Below are 25072 nucleotides of genomic sequence, written 5' to 3' on the forward strand. Positions count from 1 at the left end.
ACAGTTTCCCTTCAATGAACAACAATCATTTTCCAAATTTCATTAGTCTGTGATTCACTTTCCTTACTCTGCTACCGCAACTACTTAGTACTGCTTTCCTTATATGGTATTTAATGCTTCAAAGGACTCAGTACCCAAGAGATCTTACAGATTTAAGGGAGGAAAAAACCAGTAAAAGTATTCCTACAGCTTACATAAACAAAGAACATACAATAGTTTCAAACTACCAGGCTGACACTCTCAATGCTCTAATTGTAAATTACAAATGAATTTCACTTGTAAGGAAAACAGGCATAATATTCACAAAAATGTTTGACTAACCATAATAAAGAGAAAGCACACAGAGTTACAAACAATAGGAATAACCCAAAGAACATTCGCCACCTTTCATCCTTAATGAAGAGAAAATGAAGATAAGGTGGACTTCCTACCATATACATTTGTAGAAAGAATCAGGACTTCAGCCTGCAAAAATAGCCAAGTGTTAACTGCCCTACTGTGATGAACACACTCCACTCTCTCCCTCCTCCCAAAAGTCAAATAAGCCAGATACTTTATTATATGAAAATAAAAGGAAAACTACATGGACACAGCAGTACCACAAGGTAAAAATAAAATGAATGAATGAGTCACACAACTTAAAGCTGCGAGTTGCATTACAGCCATTAATAATCAGGAATCATTACCGTAACACTTTCACATTTAACCAAATGTTTTTGCTTTCATTATCTCAATTCTCATCAGCAACATTAAAAGATATAAATCACTAAAAAGCTGAGGCTCTTCAATACCAATTGATTTGCCCAAGCACATAGCTTATAAATTCATGGAACCTAGACTACAAACCCACTTTCTGAATCCAAATGTGGTAGTCTTTCCAAAACAATTATTATCTCTAGGTCAAAGATGAACATATACTCAAAGGTAAATAAATGACCTGACTTTCTCGACTTTCAAAAAATAAATTGTAACTTCTATGTTAATTATTCCCTCTAAATTTCCTCCAGTATTCTGGAATATTTACTCTGCATAAATTTATTGTCTGATGTTTTACATGATTCTAAAAAGATATTTTATTCATTTTAAGGCTATGGAAACTGAAGAAAAAAAAAGGAAACTTGCTATAGATAACTCGACATAACTCATGTTGTAAGTGGCAGACACAAGTACGAGTCCTAAACTAAGGTTCTCTCCATCAGATTTACCCATTTATCAGGATGCCAGGGTGGCTCAGCAGTTGGGCGTCTGCTTGATCCCAGAGTAACAGGATTGAGTCCCACACTGGGCTCCCTGCAAGGAGTCTGCTTCTCCCTCTGCCTATGTCCCTGCCTCCCTCTGCATCTCTCATGAATAAATATATAAAACCTTGAAAAAAAAAAAGAGATTTACCCATTTATCAAAGGAATTACTAAATGCCTATTTTATGCTATACACCATGGCAAGACCTTCAGATACAGTGATGTTAAGAAGTATTTATGTTACTCAAAATACTACACAAAACACTTAACACAATGTCATCTAAACAAAATTCCTGGTAGAAAAAAACATGTGTAGGCACTTAAGAACAAAATTGCATTCTCCTTGTTTACATTTACAAACTTGACACAAAAAAAGAGCATAAAGCACTCTGAAAAACTGTGGCTAATTCTCCTCCGCTTCAGAATCTGATCTTTAAGTAGCAATCCCACTACAAAAACAAAACAAAACAAAACCCCCAGAGGAGCTTTTATTCCTTACATCAAGTCTATTTATTCACATTTTTTCAAATGAGAAAACTAAAGTTCAGGGAGAATAAGTCAGAGTGCTAATTAAAAGTGGTACAATGGTCACCCCCTTTCAGACTGGCTAGTAGTACCAGAGACTTTAAGGACATCATGTAGAACTATGGCACAATTTAACTCTCTTCAATAGGAGTTATTATCACTTCCATCTCATTCAGCCAAAAATTAACTAGACAATTAGGTAACTTGGGCAGCTCCAGGACGTAATGGTAAATTCATTAACTTCTGCTATGAAAATCGGTATATAATGCATACTATCAAAGTACTAATTTGCTCAAATTGCTTTCCTAGAGAATCAATTCTATTTAAAAACATTCATTTGAGGGTGGGTTTTGTTGTTGTTTTGCATTTTGGAATTAACAAATAATGCTAACAACCTTAAAATGAGTGGCTGTTACATGTAGTATTTTGAATAACATACACATATATCTAAGCATTGTAAAATATGCCTTGTAGTAATAACATTAATACAGATTTCTCCACCATTCAAAAGTAAAGCACTCCTATGCGCCCCCCCCCCCCCAATTTTTCTTAGGCTTTGCTTAGGACACTTCTTGCTAACAAATGCACAAAATAAATTAAGATAAAGCAGTTGCCCACAGACGCAGTTCAAAGCTACGGCAGCTTGATGCTGAGATGCTGAGTATAGCTCCCGGGGAAGGAGCGTGCCAAGGCCCCTCTTACTGCTCAGAACACATGCTGAGAGACTCACAATAAAACACTAAATGGTACTTTCATTTTCCACCTTTTCTCATAAAGCAAAAATCCTCTTCTTTCAGTTAGGGGAAACAGGTACTAATGTAGGTATTTCATAAAAGCGAAGTGACATAATATGAACTACTTTTTTTGAAAAGCAGGGGACACCTGTATAGGTATCATTTACGATAAATGATTCTACCACTAACTCAGATTTTGGGGGTTAATTTACCCAAGTAATGTTAAATCTCATCCCTGCAAATTATGTCAGTAACAACATTTACTGCCCTAAATGTATGTAAGGAGTCTCATCCTCTTAATGTAAAACTTCTAACTACTGGTATTAACATATATGCCTAACAAGTTTTCTGGAAGACAGAAACTTAAGAGTTTCAGTCCTTTTTTTTTTAAAGATTTTATTTATTTATTCATGAGAGACACAGAGAGAAGGAGAGACACAGGCAGAAGGAGAAGCAGGCTCCCTGCAGGGAGCCACACGCGGGACTCGAGCCCGGAACTCCAGGATCATACCTTGGGCCGCAGGCGGATGTGCTCAACCACTGTGCCACCCAGGCATCCCATCAGTCATATAATTCTTAATAAATAAAAATCCTGTCAGTATGAATAAGAATACTCAATTTTTATAAAGAAGAAAATATATTCCTTCAAGAATTTCACATCAAGGTCATAATTTTAATTATAATTTGACTGTGGAATCTAACCCTCCCCCCAAGCACAAATCTGATTATCACTAGCATTGCTAAAAAAGTGGTTAATTACTCATCATGTAAAAAAGTGTCCCATACTAAGGCAAGTTCATTCTTTCAACCAATTTCTCATTAGGTCCTCGAACTCCATTCTATAGCAGATTACTTTGCCATTTTCCAAGTCCTACATATCCCCCACGCTCATTTGCAATGCTGACCGTGCACCCTCCCCACCGAGTGAACACCAAATCACCCTTCAGAACCCAATCCGAGGACCTTCTCCTCCAAAACTCATTAACTCCTTCAAACTAAGGCTGCTCTACTCTAACATGTATCCACAGCATGCAAGACAGTAAGTGAACTTCAAGCATGATGCAGTTGCACCCATGACAGTGCACGACAGCGTACGGAGCCGTACGAGGAAATGAGAGTAGACACGAAAATCATTACTAATTAATTTCTAAGAAAAATCTACTATGTACAGCTTTGCAAAGCCGAAAACTCTTAAAAGTATTTGGTTATTGTATGCTAATACAAAGAAAATCTAAAATTTGCTCTCCTTTAGAATTTTCCACTAATACAGAAAGACTCCCAATTCCATCTGATCCAGAAAATATTAGCATGGCCTCTTAGTAAAAAAATAATTCCTCCCCCCATAACTTTCTATAAGTTATTACAAATTATTGGGTCCACACAATATTTTCAACAGTTGAAAGACAAGAATTGTCTTAATCATCTTTTGCCCTCTAGAATTTACTCCTATTTATGCTGAAAGCTGTTTATAAAATTTGTTATCACCAAACGCGCAAAACTTGACCCCATCTCAGGGTCCTTTGTTCTTTCTAAAGTCTGGGGAATCATTTACCCAGATTTTTGCATGGCTTCCTTTTTTTTCAGCTTCTGCTCAGAAGCTACCTTTAGAGAAAGGCCTTCCTTCACCACCCTACTTAAAATGCTGTCCTTCTGAGGCATCTGGATGGCTCAGGTCATCTCGAAGTCCTGCGTCGGGATCCCTGCTCAGGGGGAGCCTGCTTCTCCCTCTGCTCGTGCTCTTTCTCTCTCAAATAAATATATTTTTAATTTTTTTTTTGGAGATTTTATTTATTCACGAGAGACACACAGAGAGAGAGGCAGAGACACAGGCAGAGGGAGAAGCAGGCTCCATGCAGGGAGCCCAATGCAGGACTTGATCCCGGAACTCCAGGATCATGCCCTAAGCCACAGCCAGAAGACACTCAACGCCTGAGCCATCCAGGCGTCCCTAAATAAAATATTATTTTTTTAAATAAAATCTTTAAATAAATAAAATGCTTTCCTTCTTTCACCTCTAATCAGTTGTTATACCCTTATCTCTCTTTATTCTTCATCACAATTACTATCTGAAATGCTTTACTTGTTTATTTTCTGCCTCCCTCTCTCAGAAGTTAACTCCATTAAGTTAGAGACTGGTTTTGTTCACTGTCATATATACCCAGCGCTACAGCAAAGTCTAGAAGAGAATAAACACTCAAATCATTAAAGAATTTATGTGAAAATATTTATAATGCTAACATTGAATCACTTGAGCCTGAAATTTAAACTTAAAACAATTTCTACCCAGATGTTATGCAAAAACAAATTCTGGGACGCCTGGGTGGCTCAGTGATTGAGCATCTATCTGCCTTTGGCTCAGGCCATAATCCCGGGGTGCCGGGTGTCATCGAGTTACCCGCAGGGAGCCTGCTTCTCCCTCTGCCTGTGTCTCTACCTCTCTCTCTGTGTGTCTCTGGTGAATAAATAAATAAATAAATTCCCTTGGGGGGGGCTGATTCTATGAATTCTGTATCTGGAAAGAGATGAAAACGTCTGGACTTCCTAAAACCACAGAATTTTAGGGTGGAAGTGAGAGATCAAGTCCACTGGTTTTCAAACTATGCTCAAGAGCAGGGGGAGGTCAGATTCTCCGAAGCACCGGACTACGACTGTTTTATACATACACATCTTTTTTAGGATCTGATACATACATACAGAATACAAAAGTACGTTTTACATCAAATTTAACACTCTGGAACTGCTCTCTGCTGCCAGGTAAATAGTTTTGCCATGGACCTCAAAGTTTGGTTGGACAGGTCTACAAATACAGTCACAATTTCTCATAAGTGGGCATAGATTAGAAAGCTTATAGCTCTACTTTTTTTTTTCTAAGGCCAGACATGCTTACTCAAATTATAAAAACTATGCTGCTAAAGCACTATTTTGTGCACTAGTAAATCAAGGCAAAGCTTAAGGCATATGTGCTCAGCACATGATGTCCTTGCAAAATAACAATGTGATATAACACTAGTACCTATTCTTATTATAACAATATTATTTAAAGTTCTGGCATTTCTTGATAAATATGTTTGCAATATTTAAAAATGTGAACTGTTGTATTTTGCCAAAGTCAAGCTTGAAACAAAAAATTTCCTGCTACTTCCCTTTCAACTGTCAATATTAATTATCCTGAATCTGCAAGATGACAAGTTAAAAACAAAAACTTTCCAGTTAAACCTACTTAATCTGGTAAATCAGGATAGAGTTAGCATTATCATAGCATTAAATTGAGAAATATATCAGACGCTGAGTCCAGTCTAAGAATAAAATGGTCTTTATGATTCCCAATTACTAACTTTAATAATAATCAGAACAGCTTGACTGTTCCATCTCTACATTAATGTTAAAACATAAGCTTATTTAAAAAGTAACCATCAAAATGACAACCATGAAAAATTGAGATAAAAGGAGCACCTGGCTGGCTCAATTGAAAGAGCACACAACTCTTGATCTTGAGAGTTCTGCAAGTTCAAACTCCATGTTGGATACAGAGATTTTAAATTAACTAAAAATTGAGGTAACATATATGAAAGTACTCTGCAAGCTGCAAACCATTTTCTAAAATATTAAGTAGTGAAATTAAGCCAAAAGGAATCAGGTCCTTTGAATAGCATTAATTATTGACTATTATTATGATATCTCTCTGAAAAACTCTTTTACAAACAGAAAATACAAAATCTGTATGAAGGATAAGCATAATTTACAATGTAAAAAGGAACACAAAAACACATTCCTGCCAAATATGACACAAAACCAAATGTTCCTCTCCCAAACACACTGTATTACATAATCAATCATTACATTTTGTCAAGATGCTGATACAAAATGGAGTTATGTTTCAACATCCAAATATATAAATGGGGGGAAAAATGGCATATCAATATGTTTAAAAAGCAGCAAGTCTACTCATTGTTACCTAGATTTCCAGGACACATAATTTTTTTCCCATGCTTATTTTATCATTCCTTAGCTGAGTAAAAAATTACTAAGTGTGACTCTCATCTACTTTCATATAAAAAAAGACATTTCAATTCAGTAAAAGCAGAGAAAAGATTGGTGTCCTGAGGACTGGATCATAATCTTTTAAAAAGCATGCTCTCTGTTTCTTTAGTTTTCAATCATTAAAAAGTCTCTGGTAAATTTAACATAAAAATAAGATTTCTAAAATCTTAAGTTAAATGTTAGCATCTCCACTAAATGCAATTAGGTAATGTCATTTACTCTGATTTCTACCTCTCGAAAATGGACACAAAAAACTGGTGTACAATCTCTTATTCAAACCCTTAAAGGGCCCACGTTTCTCAGAATTGGAATTTTTCAGGTTTTAAAAAGATAAAAAAGGTTATACATATAACCTTTATAACCTAAAAATTCCCAGAATGATACAGGCAGCACCAATAATCAAACATATTAATACTTCTGCTGCAGAAAGTTGGAAAATTAAATAGACCAATAAAGACTATGGTTAGGTCACCAATTTGTTAGAATTAGCCACCATGCTTAGAAAAAAAAAAAAAATCAGTTTCAAAGTTTTTTAGGTTTTAGGTTACCAATTAACATACACTACCTAATTAACATACACTACCTAATTTACCTAATTTTCATATGGAGAATGATATTTGAACTGGAGAACTCCTAGGCACTCAACCATTAGGAGTAAAAAGATGAAAAGAAAAAAAAACCCAATAACAATCTAACTTCAAAAGTGCAAATCTACTAGAAGCTCATGGTTAAGCAATGGCAAACATATATTACTGTATAAATAAAAATACAGATCTTCCTCAACTTATGATGAGGTTTACATCCTGATAAGCACACAGTAATTTGAAAACATCCTTATGCTGAAAATCATTTAATATACCCAACCTACTGAAGGTCACAGCTTAGCCTAGCCAAAGTTAAATGTGCTCAGAACACTTACATTAGTCTACAGATGGACAAAACGCTACAAAGCCTCTTTCACAATAAACTATAGAAAACCTCGTTTAATTTATTATTGTTTTACTGAAAGCGAAAAACAGGACAGTTATATGGGGGACAGAATGGTTTTAGGAGTACTGGTTGTTTACCCTTGTAATAGCACGGCTGACTGGGAGCTGTGAGTGGCTGCCTCTGCCCAGTATCACGACAGAGTACTGTAATAACATACTGCTAGCCAAGGAAAAAAATAAAAATTTGAAATACAGTGTCTACAGAAGGAGTATCGCTTTTGCACGGTCATAACGTCAAAAAATCGTAAAATTAACCACCGTAAGTCTGGGACTGTACAAAATATCTCCTTCAACCAGTAACCTTAGCCATACAAAATACAGCAAGAAATAAACACTCCGCCGGAGGCACTTTATTACTAACACCCTTCCCTTTCCTACACTTACTCTACATACACTTGTCTAAGAAGCTGGTTACCTACCTTCCCATAGGTAACTAAGATGCAAAGCTGTACGAAAAAAATCCAAGGAAGCAAAAGAACATGGGGTGCCCTTCATCCCATCCCCTTTTCCAGTCTGTTGTTCAGGTCTATGGACTGGGAAACAGCACTCTGAAAGCACGGAGTCAAATGATGATCCGGAACCAGGTCAGTTCACTGCATATTTATTGATAACCTACTAAGTACTACACACTATAAAAAGTACTAGAAATAAAGTAAACATAAAAAAACAAAGTCCTACCTCTTAGGTAGGAAGGTACTTACAGTCCCCAGAAGGTTATGGTAGGTAGGGACGGATGGTAAATTACAATGCAGCATGACACAAAGAAGTTTGAAAACTAAAAGCAGTACAACAGAAGGATCTGGGGACTCAGGAAAGGTTTCATTTAAAAAGTGACACCACAGAAGAGTTTTGAAGAATAAGAAGTTTGCCAAACAGCAGAGAAGTGGTAGTAAAAGTACACCCACCCACACAAAAACATATGCATGAGCCACGTACACACACACCACACACACAAAAAGGAAAATTTTCACAGCAGCAAATATGTCCAAAACATCTAGCTATATCTAAACAGACTTAGATCCCAAGTAAGCAAATACAAAACATTAACATGTATCCAGAAAAGGGAAATTTTTTTCTCCTACATAGCTTATATTTCCATGTTATATAAGCCATGAGATGTTACCAAAAAACAAACACTACAAACTGTTTCATTACTTCATAACGTGATATGCCAAGTGATATGCCAAGAGATGTGCATCTCCATTTCAGAGAACAAAATGTTAGAAAAACGTAATAGGAATTCTTTTTCCAGGTCATCCCTAAAGTATAGACAAAGTAAATAAACGAACAAGCCATATCAGCATGACCTATCAGAGAGAGGAGTTTTAAGAACTTAAACGATGCCAAACAGAAAAACTAAAGCAACAAGAAAAAATTTATTTAGTATTTAAATTGAAGATGGAAAGGTCCAATGAACAAAACCAAGGTAAAGATTATAATTTTAAAAACTGAAAACCCTAATATTCATTTTATTTTTTTCAAAGGCAGACTTTCTATAACAGAAATCAATTCTATAGCTCTTTCAAAATATCTAGTGCAAGTCACAATGAAATGCAACTCCTGTTTAAGTATCACAGTTAGAAATTATCCTTAGTGAGGCCGAATGAGCACCTGGATCATCACCCAGAATGATTCCTTTCACAGCACTAGATCCTTGATATCAGCATTGTATGCAATTATATTCAAAAATTACAGCGCAACTCCGATTAACTCTGTCCGTAAAACTACCCTACCTGATGACACCTTGGTTTCTTTTGCTTCTTTGCGTCACAAAATCCACCAGAGGTCTAGGTAACAAACAAAATCTTATTTAGTAGTATCTTTTCCTAAGACTGTATCACTATTTGCATAAGTTGTCCTTACTGCCTATTCCAGTAAGTACACAGAAAATTTGCTTTTAAATATGTAATAACAGAGCAAACTTGTAAGTTAAAATTTTCTTTTTTTTTAATTTTTATTTACTTATGATAGAGAGAGAGAGAGAGAGAGGCAGAGACACAGGCAGAGGGAGAAGCAGGCTCCATGCACCGGGAGACCGACGTGGGATTGGATCCCGGGTCTCCAGGATCGCGCCCTGGGCCAAAGGCAGGCGCCAAACCGCTGCGCCACCCAGGGATCCCAAAATTTTGAACATAACTTGAAAATACTATTTATCAGTGACTTTAAAGCAAAAAACAAACTTATTTTCCCTAGTCTATTAACGACTACTCTACTTTCACATACATAGATTGAAGCATGCCATTACTTTTCTACAACATCAAGAACTCTTGTGATGCAAATGTCACTAAATAGGGCAAAATTATTGCTTCTCACAGATTGTGAAAAATTCTCTAAAAGCTTTTAAGAAGTACCCTTTAATGCCATTATCTACCAAAGAAAAACCAAAACAACTATGTTAGAAGCGCTCTAAGGAAATCTATTCATATAAATCTGAAGCACTTATTTACTTATGAACAAAAATATTTCAGGTTATAACTAAGTGTTAAGTATCTCCTGAAAAATCAAAAAGTAAATTAAACATCCAAAGTTATTAAGTAAAAATATAGGTAATTAGTTCTCTTGGGAAGGAATATCATTCTGAGTTTTATTTTATCTTCAAGATCAAGTACTTCTCAAACGAGGGGGGATATAAATACTCTAGCATTTTGCCCTAATTTTTCCACCACATAAATTTACTTTAAAACGGAAGTATCATAGAAACTGAAATTTTTTTAAAGGCTGTATTTACTGCTTGGTTGAGCATACAGGCAATTCTCCTTCCCCAAGAGTATCAGATTAGGTTACAGATACCTCTATACAGTATACCGAGAATAAAAGGGTTCTGCTTAGGACAGTTCATTTTTATTGATGTAATGTTAGTTAGGATGCAAAAAAATGTGAAAACGTCTCAATTCCTGTCTAAATTACAAAGTATGCACAGAAGTCACTGCAATTCACTGCCCTGGGTGGGGGGGGGAGACGGAAGAGAGAAAAGCACCTTTTTAAAATTAGTTGAGAATCTTACAAAGTCAAGAAAGTGGAGCATTTTTTCCTTTTTTTCCTCTTTTACACATACATTGTTATTTTCCCTTTAGATTCAATATCACAGAAGAACTGCGATCTCAGAACAAACTACAGAGGAGTTCAACATACATACAGCTTACTAAAAGCTCTTGGCCCGTTAAGTAGTATTTCAGTGAAAATACCTGAACGCAGGCAGACCTCTAAGCATTTCAACGTAGACATTTTAACCACTGCGGTCCACTGTGATTCTCGACTAACCCTTTAGATCCGGGGTAGGGCAATCTTACAAAACTGCGGAAGGTCACGTGCGCGCTGACGTCTGAGGAAGAAGTGCTGTCCAACAGACCAAGGGCTCCCCCCAACAGTTCAGCTTAGACCCTGAACGTACCTAGATACTCTGACATCTCTATCCAAACCCCCCCATTTGCTCTGTTTCCACTTACGTTATTTCATGAGGGGGACCCCGAAAGTCACTCCGGGCGACTCTGGAGCTCTAAATATCCCGCCTGCCACGCGTGGCAGGGAAGGCGTTCACTTCTGAACCCGAGACGCAAGGGCAGCCTCCCTCCCTCGGGAGCAGCGGACCTTTCTCACTCCGTACTTTCTACCACTCGGCCGAGAACGTTTACGGGGCTCCGAGCCGTGTGTACCTTTCCCAACCATCAGGAACAGCCCCGAAGACCAAATTATAAGGAAGGAATAAGCCAGAGCCTTGGAGCAGAAGTTCCACGAAGATGAAACAGAACGTGTTGCACGCGCCCCCCCCCCCCTTCCCTCCCGGGGGATGCGGGCGGGCGGGCGGGCGGGCGAAGGCCTCTCCCAGGGATTCAAAGGAAGTTGGTGTTTAGGTTCCTCCCGACAGGGTGGTACCCGTATGTAAGACCTCGGGCGGGGGGGGGACGCCGGAGCCACGGGGGCCGCAGCGGATGCACATTCTGAAACCTTCCAAGTGCGCTTTTTTTTTTTTTTAATTAAAAAAAAAAAAAAAAAAAAAACAGGACGAGGGAATCCTCATTCCCTAAGAACCAACCGTGTAGACGACGGGCGGGACTGCAGCCTCCACGAACAACCAGTGTGTGTGTGGGGGGGGGGCCTCTCTGAACCCCACTCGGTTTCCTCCGTGAAACTTTTAAGGCAGCCCCGAGACAGCACAAGGTGGGGGGACACGGGGGGCGGCGGAAGTGGAAACGCGGGGACTAGCAACTTGGCCCAACACAGGCCGCCCCGGGACCATCCCATCGCTGCTCCTGCCGCCGCTCCCTGCAGCCGCCCCCTCGGTACCCCAGGGCCCGGGGGGAGGGGGCTCCTCGAGGCCCGTTAGCCAGCCCCGCGTCCGTCTCATTACACACACACACACGCACACGCACAAGTTGCAGGTGATGGGAGTGCACGGAGGGAGAGACGGCGGCAGCCTGCTCGGAAGCGGCCCGGGCCCCGCCGCCGCCCGTCCTTCCCCAGGAAGCAGCGCGGCGGCGGACGCTGCTCGGCGCCGGCGGGAGCCCGGAGGAGCGCAGCCCGGGGAAGCCGCAGCTCCCGCCGGGAGGGCCCCGCGTCCAGGGCCGCCGCTGCAGCCGCCCGAGCACGGCGACGCTTTACGTCCCGTCCACCAGCCTCCCCACACACACCCCCTCCCTCCCCCCTCCCTCCTTCCCTCCCTCCGCCGCCGCCGCCGCCACCCCCCCTCCCCGCCCGCTCCGCTCTCCCTCTCTCGATTGGAGCCCAGACAAAAGCAACGGGAAGCGGCGGGCCGGGACGCTGCCCGCGGGCCCCGGGCGCGGCCGGTCCGGCCCCGAGGCATTCCCCAGCCTTGAGGGGGCCCCGAATCCGCCGCCCCCGCCGCGCGCCCCGCTGCCAGACTTCCGAAAATTTGCCAAAAACTCACCGCATGAATTTTCTTGTCCCGCGGATCCAAGATGGCGACGTATCCACCGCGGAGGCTGCTGGGAGCAAGACCTTTACCCTCTGACCCCCGCCGTGACCCCCGCCGTTCCGGCTTCACTCGCGGCGGCGGCGGAAGGTGGGAGCGGCGATGGCCGGCGGGACGTGGGATGCGGGGGGCCGGTGGGCGGCTTCCCGCGCGTTCCGGGAGGGGTGGGGGGAGGCGCCGCGCTGCCTCGGCGCCTCCTGCGCCGCTTCCGAGCCCGTCCCCCCGCGTCCGCCGGCGGGGAGGCGCGCAGCCTGTCGGCGGCCGTTACAGCCGGCGGGGCCTGGGCGGCCGGGGTCTGGCTGCGGTGCGCGGGGTCCGGGGCGGGGGGTGGCGTCGGCCCGCCCTCCCCGGGGCGCAGAGCGTGTCGGTGTCCGACACCACGCCCCTCCCACGTCGGCCCTGCTGCCGCTCCCGCACCCGTTCCCGCACCCGTTCACGCTTCCGCACCCGTTCCCACTCCCGCACCCGCTTCCGCTCCCGTTCCCACTTCTGCACCCGCTCCCGCACTCGCTCCCGTTCCTGCACCCGTTCCCACTGCCACACCTGTTCCTACTCCCGCACCCGCTGCTGCACCCGCTCCCGCTCCAGTACTCACTCCCGTTCCCGCACCCGCTCCCGCACCCGTTCCCACTCCCGCACCCGTTCCCGCACCCACTTCTGCACCCGCTTCCGCTCGCGTTCTGGCACTCACTCCCGCTTCCGCACCCGCTCCCGCTTTCGCACCGGCTCCCGTTCCCGCACCCACTCCCGTTCTCGCCCCCTCGATCCCCGCAGCCTCCCGGGCCTGTGTGCGCACTCGCAGGGTCCGGCCACCCGTCCCCATCCCTGCCTGACAAGTGAGTCCCCCCTGGGCTGAAAGCGTTGCTATTTGCTGCTCACCATCCTTCCTTTTTTTCTTTTTTCTTTTTTTTAAACTTAGTGGACGGGAGTTTACTGGGGAGCAGGTTCTAAAAGCACTGAGCTTGCACTCGCCGCGCGTCACGCCGAGAGAATCTCCGGCCACTGCTGCACTGTCCGCACGTGACGCCTGAGCGACCCGCTGCTCCATGCGCTAGTGAAGGCGAAGGCTTCACTGGAAACTTCAGGAGTTGGGAGTCTCTGGTTTGTTTGTTTTTTTTTATTTTTGTTTTTTCAGAAAAGCGATTGTCGCTCGAAATCACATTTCTGTTCTTCCAAATAATTTCTTGACTCCTTTGTGTATCAATAAATGCTTTCCCTTTTTTTTTGTCCCTGTCCAGCATTTTTCTTTTTTTTCTCTCTCTCTTTTTAAAGATTTTTATTTATTTATTAATGAGAGACACAGAGAGAGAAGCAGTGACACAGGCAGAGGGAGAAGCAGGCTCCATGCAGGGAGTCCGACGTGGGACTCGATCACTGGTCTCCAGGGTTGCGCCCTGGGCTGAAGGCAGATGCTAAACCACTGAGGCACCCGGGCCGCCCTGTCCGGCATTTTTGTTTTGTTGTTTTTGTCTTTTTGTTTATTCATGAGAGACACACAGAGAGAGACAGAGACACAGGCAGAGGGAGAAGTAGGCTCCATGCCAGGAGCCCGACAGACATGGGACTCCATCCCGGGACTCCAGAATTGCGCCCTGGACCAAAGGCAGGCGCTAAACCGCTAAACCGCTGAACCGCTGAGCCACCCAGGGATCCCCCTTGTCTGGTATTTTTGAACCTAAGTCGTTGCATGTGTGTTTTGGAATTGTGTAGTTTCATACAGTGAATTTTTTTGCTGTTTTTTTTGTTTTGTTTTGTTTTGTTTTGTTTTGTTTTATTTTGTTTTCCTATCACGACAATAAGCACTTCTTGTAAAGTCAAAGGCATCTGCAGCGAATAAAATTTCTCCTCCCCTTGTGTGTTTCTTATATACAGTCCTTTTTCCTTCCCCCCAAAAGTACCAAGGTGTTCCAATTTAAGACCTATCATGGAAGGGCAGGCAGAGAGCATCCATCAGCCTCCCAACAGAGGGAAAAGCATGGAAAGGAAAGGGGACCGTTACGTTGGTGGAATGCAAGGTATTTGGACACATCAGTAAATATGTGAACTGACTTAAACTCCAAAGGGTGCTGAGCTAGCCAGGAGAAAATGTTTTGCCTGATTATCCATTTCATTACACGTCATGCCTCACGTTTTTTTTAACTTCAGGAAAATTCAAGGAGGGATAACGCCTCTGCATGTCCTTTCCTCCCTGTCCCCAACAGCTCCTTCCTGACTCTTCGGGGTTCTCTTCCACTCTGCAAGATGGTGTGTTAGAAGCCTGAACATGCCTCTGAGCACATGTAGTCCAGCTTTATCCAGTTGCCACCCTTCCCCCTGCATGTACTAGGCTCTTTCGGTATGTAGCAGGGACTGTCCGTCATCCCCTAGAATTTCTCCATTTTTTTTATTTTTTAAAGATTTTATTTATTTATTCATGAGACACATAGAGAGAGAGAGGCAGAGACACAGGCAGGGGGAGAAGCAGGCTCCATGCGTGGAGCCCGTGGCAGGACACGATCCCAGGACCCCCGGGGTCACGCCCTGGGCTGAAGGCGGCTCTAAACCACTGAGCCACCTGGGCTGCCCTCTATTTTTTTTTTTTTTTAATACTAATAGACATGGACACTTGGCCGTCGGAGATAAAGAGTATTTTCCAGGCTCGCTGTCGCCATGCGGTAGTTCTGGTCAATGAGATGAGCAGGTATGCCCTGTGGCACCCCTTCAAGACCATCTGTAGGGGACAGGCCTTCAGTCCTTTTTTTCTTTTCCTCTTAATCCCTGCACCCTAGAATACGGATGTAATAGCCTGGAACTCTTACTGTCAATTTGGGGGAAACGTGATCCCGTTAAGCCCCTTATACAGCATTGTACCAGCCCCACACTCTATGTTCAGATTTTGATGTAAGGGGAGAAAAAGTAAACTTCTGTCTTACTAAAGCCACTGTTTAGGGTCTCTTGTTCTCAACTGAATTTAATCTTAACTGATACTCCATCTCCGGACCCTTGCCCTTGGTGTTTTGTTTCCGGCTGGGATAGACTTTATGTCCGTATGGCTAACTCATTCTCACTCTTCAGTTCTTAAGTCATCTTGACAAGGCCTTCCCTGGCCACCATATTTAAAGTAGCTCCTTTCCCCCATTTATTTAGTTTTTCAATAGCCTTTGTAACTTATCATTATCTTTATTATTATCTGGTTCACTTCATCCTAATAAAAATTTTAAGCTCCACAAGAGCAGGGACTACATTTGTTTTGCTCATTGGTTTATTCTCCACACATAGTAGACATTAGGTAAGTCGTGTTGAATGAATGAGACAGTAAATAAATCATTGAATGAGTGAAGTAGATTCTTACCTTAGATTAAGTCAACTTTTTTTTTTTTTCTTTTTAAATGTCTTGAAAGATTCCCTTTACCCTTTACAGAATGTGTAAAATCCAAACTAGGAAGCAGCTAGGAAAACTAGCTAGCTACTGGAAAATGCTAGCTTCCAACCCTAGATAATGAAGATGTATACCTTTATCTGGGAAATTGATAAGGCTATTACACGAAAAACAGCTTAATTGGTGAGGCACACTGGCAAATCAGAAGAGTATTCCATGTCATATCTGGGGCAGAAATTCCCACTAAGTAGTTGTCCGATTTATTATGTAACTTTATCTCCAATGTAGGTAAGAGGAGCGCCTGGGTAGCCTGGTCGGGTGGGCATCACGTTCATTTCAGGATTGTGAGATCAGGCTCTATGTTGGGATCCACGCTCAGTGGGGAGTCTGCTTGAATTTCTCTCCCTCTGCCCCTACTCCCACTCCACACGCTCTCTTCTCTCTAAAGTAAATAAATCTTAATAAGATGCTAAGTAAGAATCTTAAGCTTTGACTGGTAATATAAAAGTTTAATAGTCTAACTTATGAGTGACATAACATGTTATACATTAATTTGGTTGCAGGTGTTACTTTAACAAGTGATTATTTCTTGATAATACCCGCAAGCATTCAGAGAAACGGGGCTTCTTAAATGTCTGAGGATATAAATCTCCATGCTTCTGGAGTGCAGTTTGACAATATGTATCAGAATCCTTGAGCATGAGCATTTGATCCTGCAATTTCTCTTATAGAAATGTATCATACGGAAATAAGAATATGTGTAACAATTCGATTGCTAGAGTGAGGATATTGGTTAAATTAAGCTACGTGCATAGTATGGAACAGTATTCAGGCCTTAAATATGATGTGAAGGAGGAGCACCTGGCTGGGTCAGTCAGGAGGCCAAATGACTGGGTGGTAAGTTTGAGCCACACATTGGATGTAGAGATAACTTTAATAAATATAACTTTTTTAAAAATGATGTGGACGGAATTTTATTTTATTTTATTTTTTTTTTTTGGACGGAATTTTATTGACATGATCTATTCAGTGTGAAGAGAAAATTTAAAACGTACAGTTGACCCTTCAAATAACTCAGGGGATAGAACACCTAACCTCCTTTCTGTGCATGGTCAGAAGTTCCTATTAAGGAACTATTGACCAGAAGCCTTACTGATAATATAAAGTCAGCTAACATAAATTCTGTATGTTAGGGATCCCTGGGTGGCGCAGCGGTTTGGCGCCTGCCTTTGGCCCAGGGCGCAATCCTGGAGACCCAGGATCGAGTCCCACGTCGGGCTCCTGGTGCATGGAGCCTGCTTCTCCCTCTGCCTGTGTCTCTGCCTCTCTCTCTCTCTGTGACTATCATACATAAATAAATAAAATAAATTAAAAAAAATTTCTGTATGTTATATGCATTATGTACTGTACTATAATAAAGCAAGCTAGAGAAAAAATACTAAGGAAATCATAAAGAAAATACATTTACAGTTTTATATTTGTTGAAAAAAATCTGTATAAGTGGACCCATGTAATTCAGACTGGTGTTATTCCCAGGGTCAACTGTAATTCCAGTTTTGTGAAAATTTGTAAGTCTCCCAAAGAGCTAACAGGATATGCACAAAGCGTTAATTCAGCCTTGCCGAACTGTTTTTATTTACACCTATCTTTATCTCATCATTTCTATTTTAATGGTTTTTAAACTTTCATAGGATAAAAATATTGTATAATACTATTTAAAAGCCTACTTCTCTCTTTGTAGAAACAAGTGGATAATTTGGGGCAATAGTACCACATACTCAGTTGCCAAGCCTAAAATCTTTTATCCTTTCTTCTTCCCTGTGCCCCACTAATAATTACCAATCTTGTGTATTTTACCTTCTAATTAAGACATAGTAATAGCAGCAACAGATGTACCAAACACTTAAGATCCACTACATGCCAGGCACTATTGTAAGCATTTTACCTAGATTGATTCCTGAAATCCTTGCATCTACTCTCTGTGATAGGAACTGCTAAAATCTGTAGTACAAACTAAATTCTCTGTTAGGTCAGAAATGAGGACTGGTATGTCAGGGATAATTTCACCCAGTGGCTGTTTAAATTCCATGTTGAATGACTGGATAGATGTGGATGAAAGGAAGGGATGCTTTCAGTGAGGGGAGTAATGTGAGCAAAGGCAGTTTGTATTTGCAGCTGCCATACAAAGTACCACAGACTGGGTGGCATAAACAACAAATTCATTTCGTCACAGTCTGAGACATACTTGTTTTCTTCCCAGCGCCTCTGTCCTTGGCTTGGAGACGGCTCTCTTCATGTTTACATCGTATTCTCCCTGTATGTGAGTTTGTTTCCAAATTTCCCCTTTTCATAAGAATACCAGTCATATTGGATTGGGGTATACTCCTATGACTTCATTTAACATTGATTACTTTTAAAAATTCCTATCTCCAAATACAATCACGTTCTGAGGTACTGGGGATTAGTACCTCATAAGTATGGGGGGAACACAATACAATTCAGGCCAGCTGAGAAGCAGAAATGAGCATGGGCCAGCAACTAGGAGCAGACTAAGATAAGCAGAAGGAAGCTAGTAAAATTTGTGTAGAATCAGGTGGCAGGTTTGGGAGTGTTTTAGAATGCAGAATGCAGAAATATTGATAGATGGCCTTTAATAAGTCACTGCTAATCAATCCATTCCTAAGGTTTAGTCAGTACCAAAGAAGGAAAAAAAATTAAAAGAGGCGCCTAGATGTGATGCAGGTCATGATCTCAGGGTCCTAGGATCGTGGGATCAAGCCCCACGTTGGGCTCCGTGCTCAGCACAGAGTCTGCTTAGGTTTCTCTCTCTGCCTCTCCCCACTGTGTGCTCAAGCAGGTTCTCTCCCTCAAATAAATCTTGAAAAAAAAAATAGAATCATTTGTAGCATATCTTTTATCATATCCACTCTTACCACCTAACATCAGCATTCTCATCTTGCAAAGATAATTAAGTTGTTATGAATCAAAAAAATATATATCTATGAATCATCTCTAAATTAATGTGATATAGGGACTCCTGGGTGGCTCAGTTGTTTAACTGCCTGTCTTTGGCTCAGGGTCCGGGGAGAGAGCCTGTTCACAGGAAACCTGCTTCTTTCTCCCCTTCTGCCTGCTGCTCTCCCTGCTTGTACATTTTCTTTCTCTCTGTCAAAATCTTTTTTAAAAAGTAATAATGTGATGTAGGTTTTTAACCATTCAAATCAATAGAAGTTTTATTATACAATAGAAGTTTTACAATAGAAGAAGTTTTGTCCCCCACATCATGCAAAAGAATCAACAAAATACTTTTTAATTTGCTTACTCAACTACATCAACTGTTAAATGTTTAAATACATGGTTAAGCTGTTGTGTTTTTTTTAATAAAAACGCCAATTAACTCTATGTATGAGTTACAAAGTATCTTCCACTTAAAAAAGTAAAATAACTCCCCAGAAAGTTTCAAGATTCAATGAATATACAATAGTAAATCAATTTAAAGCACATGTAATCAGCCAATACATTTTTTCTGGCAATGGAAAATTAACTGAAAGCTTAAAAAGTTTAAAAGAGAAAGGGACTAAATGCTGAAATCATAGTAGGAATGAGACTAATATATATATACACACACAATAGATTGATGAAAAAGTTCTATGTGCTTTTTAAATAGTAATGGATTTAGTGATAACCATTCAAATGCTGAATGTTAACCTGTTTTGTAACTGAGTAATTTAAAGTGAAAATACATTCAGTATAAAAGAAAATGAAGGCTATGAAGACAATGAGACAGTAAAGATTATAAAATATATAGATCTCAAGAAAACCTTGGTCCTGGAAGAAGCAATCTAAACCTGCTCCCCTACTTCAACTGATTCCATCCTATTCAGTAATTCTTGCTCTCAGGAACTGTTTTATGTTTAACCTAAATTTTTTACACTGCTTTTTTGTTTTTGGATTTTACTCTTATTCCTGGAAACTGCCCATACTGCAAATTGTTCATGGATGAAATACAGAGTTTAACAGATTTTTTTTCTACAAAATTATGGTATAAACCTGCTTAGTTTTCCATTTGATTGCTAATAAATGTATACCACAGAGTTTGTTAAAGAAACCCATTAATAACAATGTGTAGCATGCTGCAAAGTACAAGAAGTAAACAAAAAATGAGCATATAAACCTGCATCTGGACCACCATAGTACTGAGTGCTGACAAAATTATAACACGGGAAAAAATTTTTAGAAAGTTGTGATTTAGGGGCACCTGGCTGGCTCAGTCGGTGGAGCATGTGACATTTGACCTCCAGATTGTAAATTCAAGCCCCACACTATATGTAGAGATTACTTAAAAAGTTACATTAAAAAAAATACACAGTTCAGAAAGGGTTAAGTGGAAACCTTAACATGTTATTGTTTTGAACCATCCATCACACATTACAGTGCTTGAAAATAGTCAAAAGTCTGGCACAAAAAAATTAATCACATTCAGTGTACATCAGTTTTTGAAATCAAAAGTAACTTGGTTAATAACACTTTTTTAAGATTTTATTTATTTATTCATGAGAGACACAGAGAGAGAGAGAAAGAGGCAGAGACACAGGCAGAGGGAGAAGCAGGCTCCATGCAGGGAGCCCAAAGTGGGACTCAATCCTAGGTCTCCAGGGTCAGGCCCTGGGCTGAAGGCAGCGCTAAACTGCTGCGCAACTGGGGCTGTCCAACATTTTGTTTCATAAAAGAACTGTCGGTTACCCGGTTAAACATGAATAATTCTCAAAAACTGCATTGGAACTTTTCTATGAGTACACATGATGCCTGTTACATGTTAAGATTTATTTATTTGAGAATGAGCAGGAGGGGCAGAGGGAGAGGGAGAGAGAATCTCAAGCAGGCTGTGTGCTGAGCATGCCAGGCTTGAGATCACAACCTGAGCCAAAATCCAAGAGTCAGTTACTCAACCCACTGGGCTACCCAGGCACCCCCATAGCAGTTTCATTTAAAATGATTGTTCAGTAAGAGGAACAAATAGTTTACTAGTCAGGTTGCCTTAAGTTGCAAAGGCCTAGAGAAACTCAGCAACAGGCTACATATATTAGTGTTCAGCTCTGATGTCTTTCAAAAATATGAAGGGAATAAAGCCTTTAGCTAGCCTTCCAATCTGTGATAAATGCAATAGAACTAATAAAAACTTATTGGATCAACTATGCATATTTTTAAAAATTTAAAAATAAGAGCATAAGATCGAAAAGTCTAAAAAAAAGTAGAACATACTGTACTTGAAGCATCCCCCATTCCAAAAAGTCATTGTGAGGGGTACCTGGGTGGCCCAGTGGGTCTGACTCTTGGTTCTGACTCTAGGTTTCTGCTCAGGTCATAGTCTCAGGGTCATGAGATAGAGACCCACATGGGGCTCTGAGCTCAGTACGGATTCAGCTTGTCTCCCTTCCTCCCTCTCTGCCCCTCCCTCGTGTGCTCATGCTGTCTCTCTCTCTCAAATAAATAAGTAAAATATTTAAAATGAGTCATTGTAATGATAAGTGACCAGCATCTCTAATAATGCCATAATTGGGAGGAGGATATGTTCCATTGTATGTATTCTTTTTAAGATATTCTGTATAAATTGAGGTTACTGTTTATAAAAACATTTCATACTAAAGAATCAAACTTAAGCATTTTATGAAATCTTATTATGTCTACAGTGACACTATCTGAAATACAAAGTTTTTTTTTTTATCTTCAACCTGTCACCTATACATTTCATGCAATATTTGATGCTTAAAAATACCAAAACAACCATGAAAATAAAGGAATTTGGACAGTCCCTTAGGATTTGTAATATAAGGACTTTTCCTATAATTGTGTTTCTAAAGTTTTGCATTATTTTCATGGCACTTTTTTTGAACTCTTCATAAGTTTTCTGTATCCTGTACAATTTTTACCAGATATAAACATAAAAGGATGCTTCTAATATAACCAGTTCTGAGAATAATAGAATAAATGCTTTCTCATATGAATATATTGTTCTGTTCTCACTTGGTGTCCATTTATTATTCATTATTCAAATGTGATCAAATCTCAGTTATGTGCCACACATTGTGTTTTATTATCATGTAATTCTCGAAGAAACTATGTGATATAGGTATAATAGTATAACTTCCTCCATTTTCTTGTATGCCGCATGTGTGTAGCAGATCTTCTCCAATTTATATTTGTGACCATTTTTTGCCCTTCAAATATCCTTATCCTTATCTTGAATTACTATTTATTACTCATCACCTTTGGAATGGATCACAGTAATGTTAAAACTGCTTAGTATTCTGACCCAAACATTAAAGATGTTATTACTCTCCAGTGCTTTTATGGATCACTATCATCTGTAAAAATAGGTAGGTAGGCTAAAAAGAAAAACCAAATAAGGTAACCAGTGGGAAGAATGTAAGATTCTTAGAAACCAGAAAGTAGCTGCAACAAACCAATCAGGACAAGAAAACCTCAAACAGTAATTAGAGATAAAATAGGAGGTCAATATTAGCCTGGTAATAATTATAGCTACTACTTAATTCGGCATCTACTAAATTGCAAGTACCATAATTACATGATTTCACTCAGATGCATAACATGATCTAGGTAGTATTCACATTGCACAGGTGAGGAAATGGAGGCTCAAAGAATGGTTGCCTTCAAATACACAGATTATTTTCACCTTCACAGCCTGTTCTCTCTTTTTTACAAATGCAAGTCGTTTATAATATTGTGTATTTTATGTATCTATGTATATGTACATATTTTGTGTGTACATATAAATATACACACATTTGGGTGGGGGCAGTGAGGAAAGAGCCCAAAGATTTCACAAGATTCTTTAAGTGCTCCTTAGTGAAAAAGTTTTACCAATCACTAAAATTCACTGTTGGGCAGGCACCTGGGTGTCTCAGTCAGTTGAGGCCTCCAGGTCTCCATTGCAGCTCAGGTATTGATCTCAGGGTTGTGAGTTCAAGTCCCACATTGGGCTCCATACTGAGTGTGGAGCTAAATAAATAAATAAATCCATTTCTAAATTAAAGTCAGACTTTAGGAAAAAAACCACCTCGCTGTGAGCTCAGTGCATTTATTATGAGGAAGGAAACTCTAAGACAGCTTGGCTGAATCAATCAAATGAATAAATATGGAGAACCTAGATAGGTAATTAAAATTCTGGTTCAACTAATAATTGTTGATTCCTATTAATGCACCAGCTATACAGATTATATAGCACTGTTTCTCAATCTTAAATAATGTAGGAACACCTTATAAGAATTTTTGTGAAAAAAAGAATTTTTGTGTATTCAATATGATAAATTATTTTTATTATAAAGTTACTGTAATATGTGCTTTCTGAGCATAGAAAACTCAGTGTAAATCTGTGCTGATAATTCTTTTTTAACTATTAAACTAGAAATAGAAATTAAACTAAAATATTTGAATTTAATAACATTAATTTTAATGTAACAAAAAATACTGTTTTACTGAGCACAAATCATCATTTGAAGTCACTGGAAATTAATACAGCATACATTTATTTTAGAATACCTATAGCACTATGTGATAATTCAGTTTTCCCACCAGTTTTCTCTGTTACAATTTTTTAAATTATTTATATTTAAAGATTTTATTTATTTATTCATGAGAGACATAGAGAGAGAGGCAAAGACCAGGCAGAGGGAGAAGCAGGCTCCATGCAGAGAGCCTGATGTGGGACTCAATCCCGGGTCTCCAGGATCACACCCTGGGCCAAAGGCAGACACTCAACCGCTGAGCCAACCAGGTGGCCCTCTGTTACAATTTTTTTTTTTTAAGATTTTATTTATTTATTTGACAGCACAAGTAGGCAGAGCGGCAGGCAGAGGGAGAGAGAGAAGCAGGCTCCCTGTAGATCAGGGAGCCTGTCACAAGGCTTGATCCCAGATCCTGGGACCATGACCCAAGTAGACACCAGATGCTTAACTGAGCCGCCCAGGTGCCCCATTACAGTTTTTTTTTTTTTTAAGATCTTTGTTCCAGAACCAAGCAGTCTCAATATTTGACCTTTACCTGGCATGTATGCATCATTCATTTGTTTGTTTTTATTCTTTACTATAGCCCAGGGCAATTTAAGTTTTATAGCTTGGCTCTAACTCAGTTCTAAACACAAAAACCTGGCATTCAAATCAGGTGAAACTATGTATTTATATAATGGTCTTTCCTGTGATCCAAAGTACAGTTATATTTTTAAGTTATTTTTGTTTTGTTTTGTTTTGTTTTGTTTTTTATATTTTTAAGTTATTTTTGAAATGAGACCTCAAAACTAAAGGTTTTTGATAAGAAATCACAAATATTCAAGAACATATTACTGAATAACCAGGGATTCGACAAGCAAAGGTTAAGAGCTTGGGGTTTTAGAATAGTTCAGAGTTGGAATTTTATCCAAATAAAACACATGCAAGCTGAGGTCCCTTGGGTAAGATGCTTAACCTCTCCAAGCCTCAGTTTTGTTACCTGAAAATTTTACATAGAAATATTACCATGCCTTTCAGGGTTTTTAAAATTTTATGAGATGACTTTTGTAAATCTTAGTATAATGTAGAAAGAAGAAAACAATCACAAAATATAATGATATTTTTATATTAAATACCACATGTAAGCTAAGAATCTTAAATAGAGAAATTAATTATTAAGGCAGCATCTGAAGGGGAAAATGCAAGAAAATGATAATGTGAACAACCATTTAAAAAAAAATGACAACAGACATAAATATGCTAGCTGGCCGTTACATGTTTTCTGTTGAGAAATAAAAATAGGTAAGAAAATGAAACATATTCTTAAATTATTACATTTCATAGCATCAAGTAGTGATTATATTATACTTTGCTACTCTAAGAATAATTTTTTTGAATAGTGAGGATTTTTATAAAACATAGTAGCAAACTTTTCAGTGTCTGTGATGGCATCCCTTCTACAATTACTAACAGGATTTTAAAAGGCCTATGACTTCTTTTTTCTTTAAAGATGTTATTTATTTATGAGAGACACAGAGGGAAAGGCAGAGACACAGCAGAGAGAGAAGCAGGCTCTCTGCGGGGAGCCTGATGTGGGACTCGATCCCAGGACCCCAGGATCATGACCTGAGCCAAAGGCAGACGCTCAACCACAGAGCCACTCAGGTGCCCCTACTACCCATGACTTTTTAAAGACATTGTTTTTACAAGATGATAGTTACTAAATATTTACAGTAATTTTCAAATAACTTT

The 25072-nt window shown here is 40.0% G+C and overlaps 1 protein-coding gene across 3 annotated transcripts in view; it reads right to left on the reverse strand.

Annotated features, from left to right (window-relative positions):
• Nucleotides 1–13730, reverse strand: part of CNOT2 (CCR4-NOT transcription complex subunit 2) — a 118890-nt gene extending 105160 nt beyond the window's left edge. Inside the window, exons 1-3 of one of the 3 annotated variants that reach the window (XM_041754524.1) lie at nt 13696–13730; nt 13337–13545; nt 12413–12467 (exon numbers count right to left, since the gene is read on the reverse strand). In XM_041754524.1, the coding sequence (XP_041610458.1) occupies nt 12413–12467; nt 13337–13505 (224 nt within the window). In that variant the 5' untranslated portion in view covers nt 13506–13545; nt 13696–13730. Of the gene's footprint in view, nt 1–11560; nt 12118–12412; nt 12484–13336; nt 13546–13695 lie in introns of those variants that run through there. The other 2 variants (XM_041754527.1, XM_041754525.1) reach the window with 2 other exon arrangements.
• Between the last annotated feature and the right edge of the window lie 11342 nt (nt 13731–25072).

This window comes from Vulpes lagopus, chromosome 5 (genome assembly GCF_018345385.1).
Source record: "Vulpes lagopus strain Blue_001 chromosome 5, ASM1834538v1, whole genome shotgun sequence".
In the NCBI taxonomy this organism is placed as follows: domain Eukaryota; kingdom Metazoa; phylum Chordata; class Mammalia; order Carnivora; family Canidae; genus Vulpes; species Vulpes lagopus.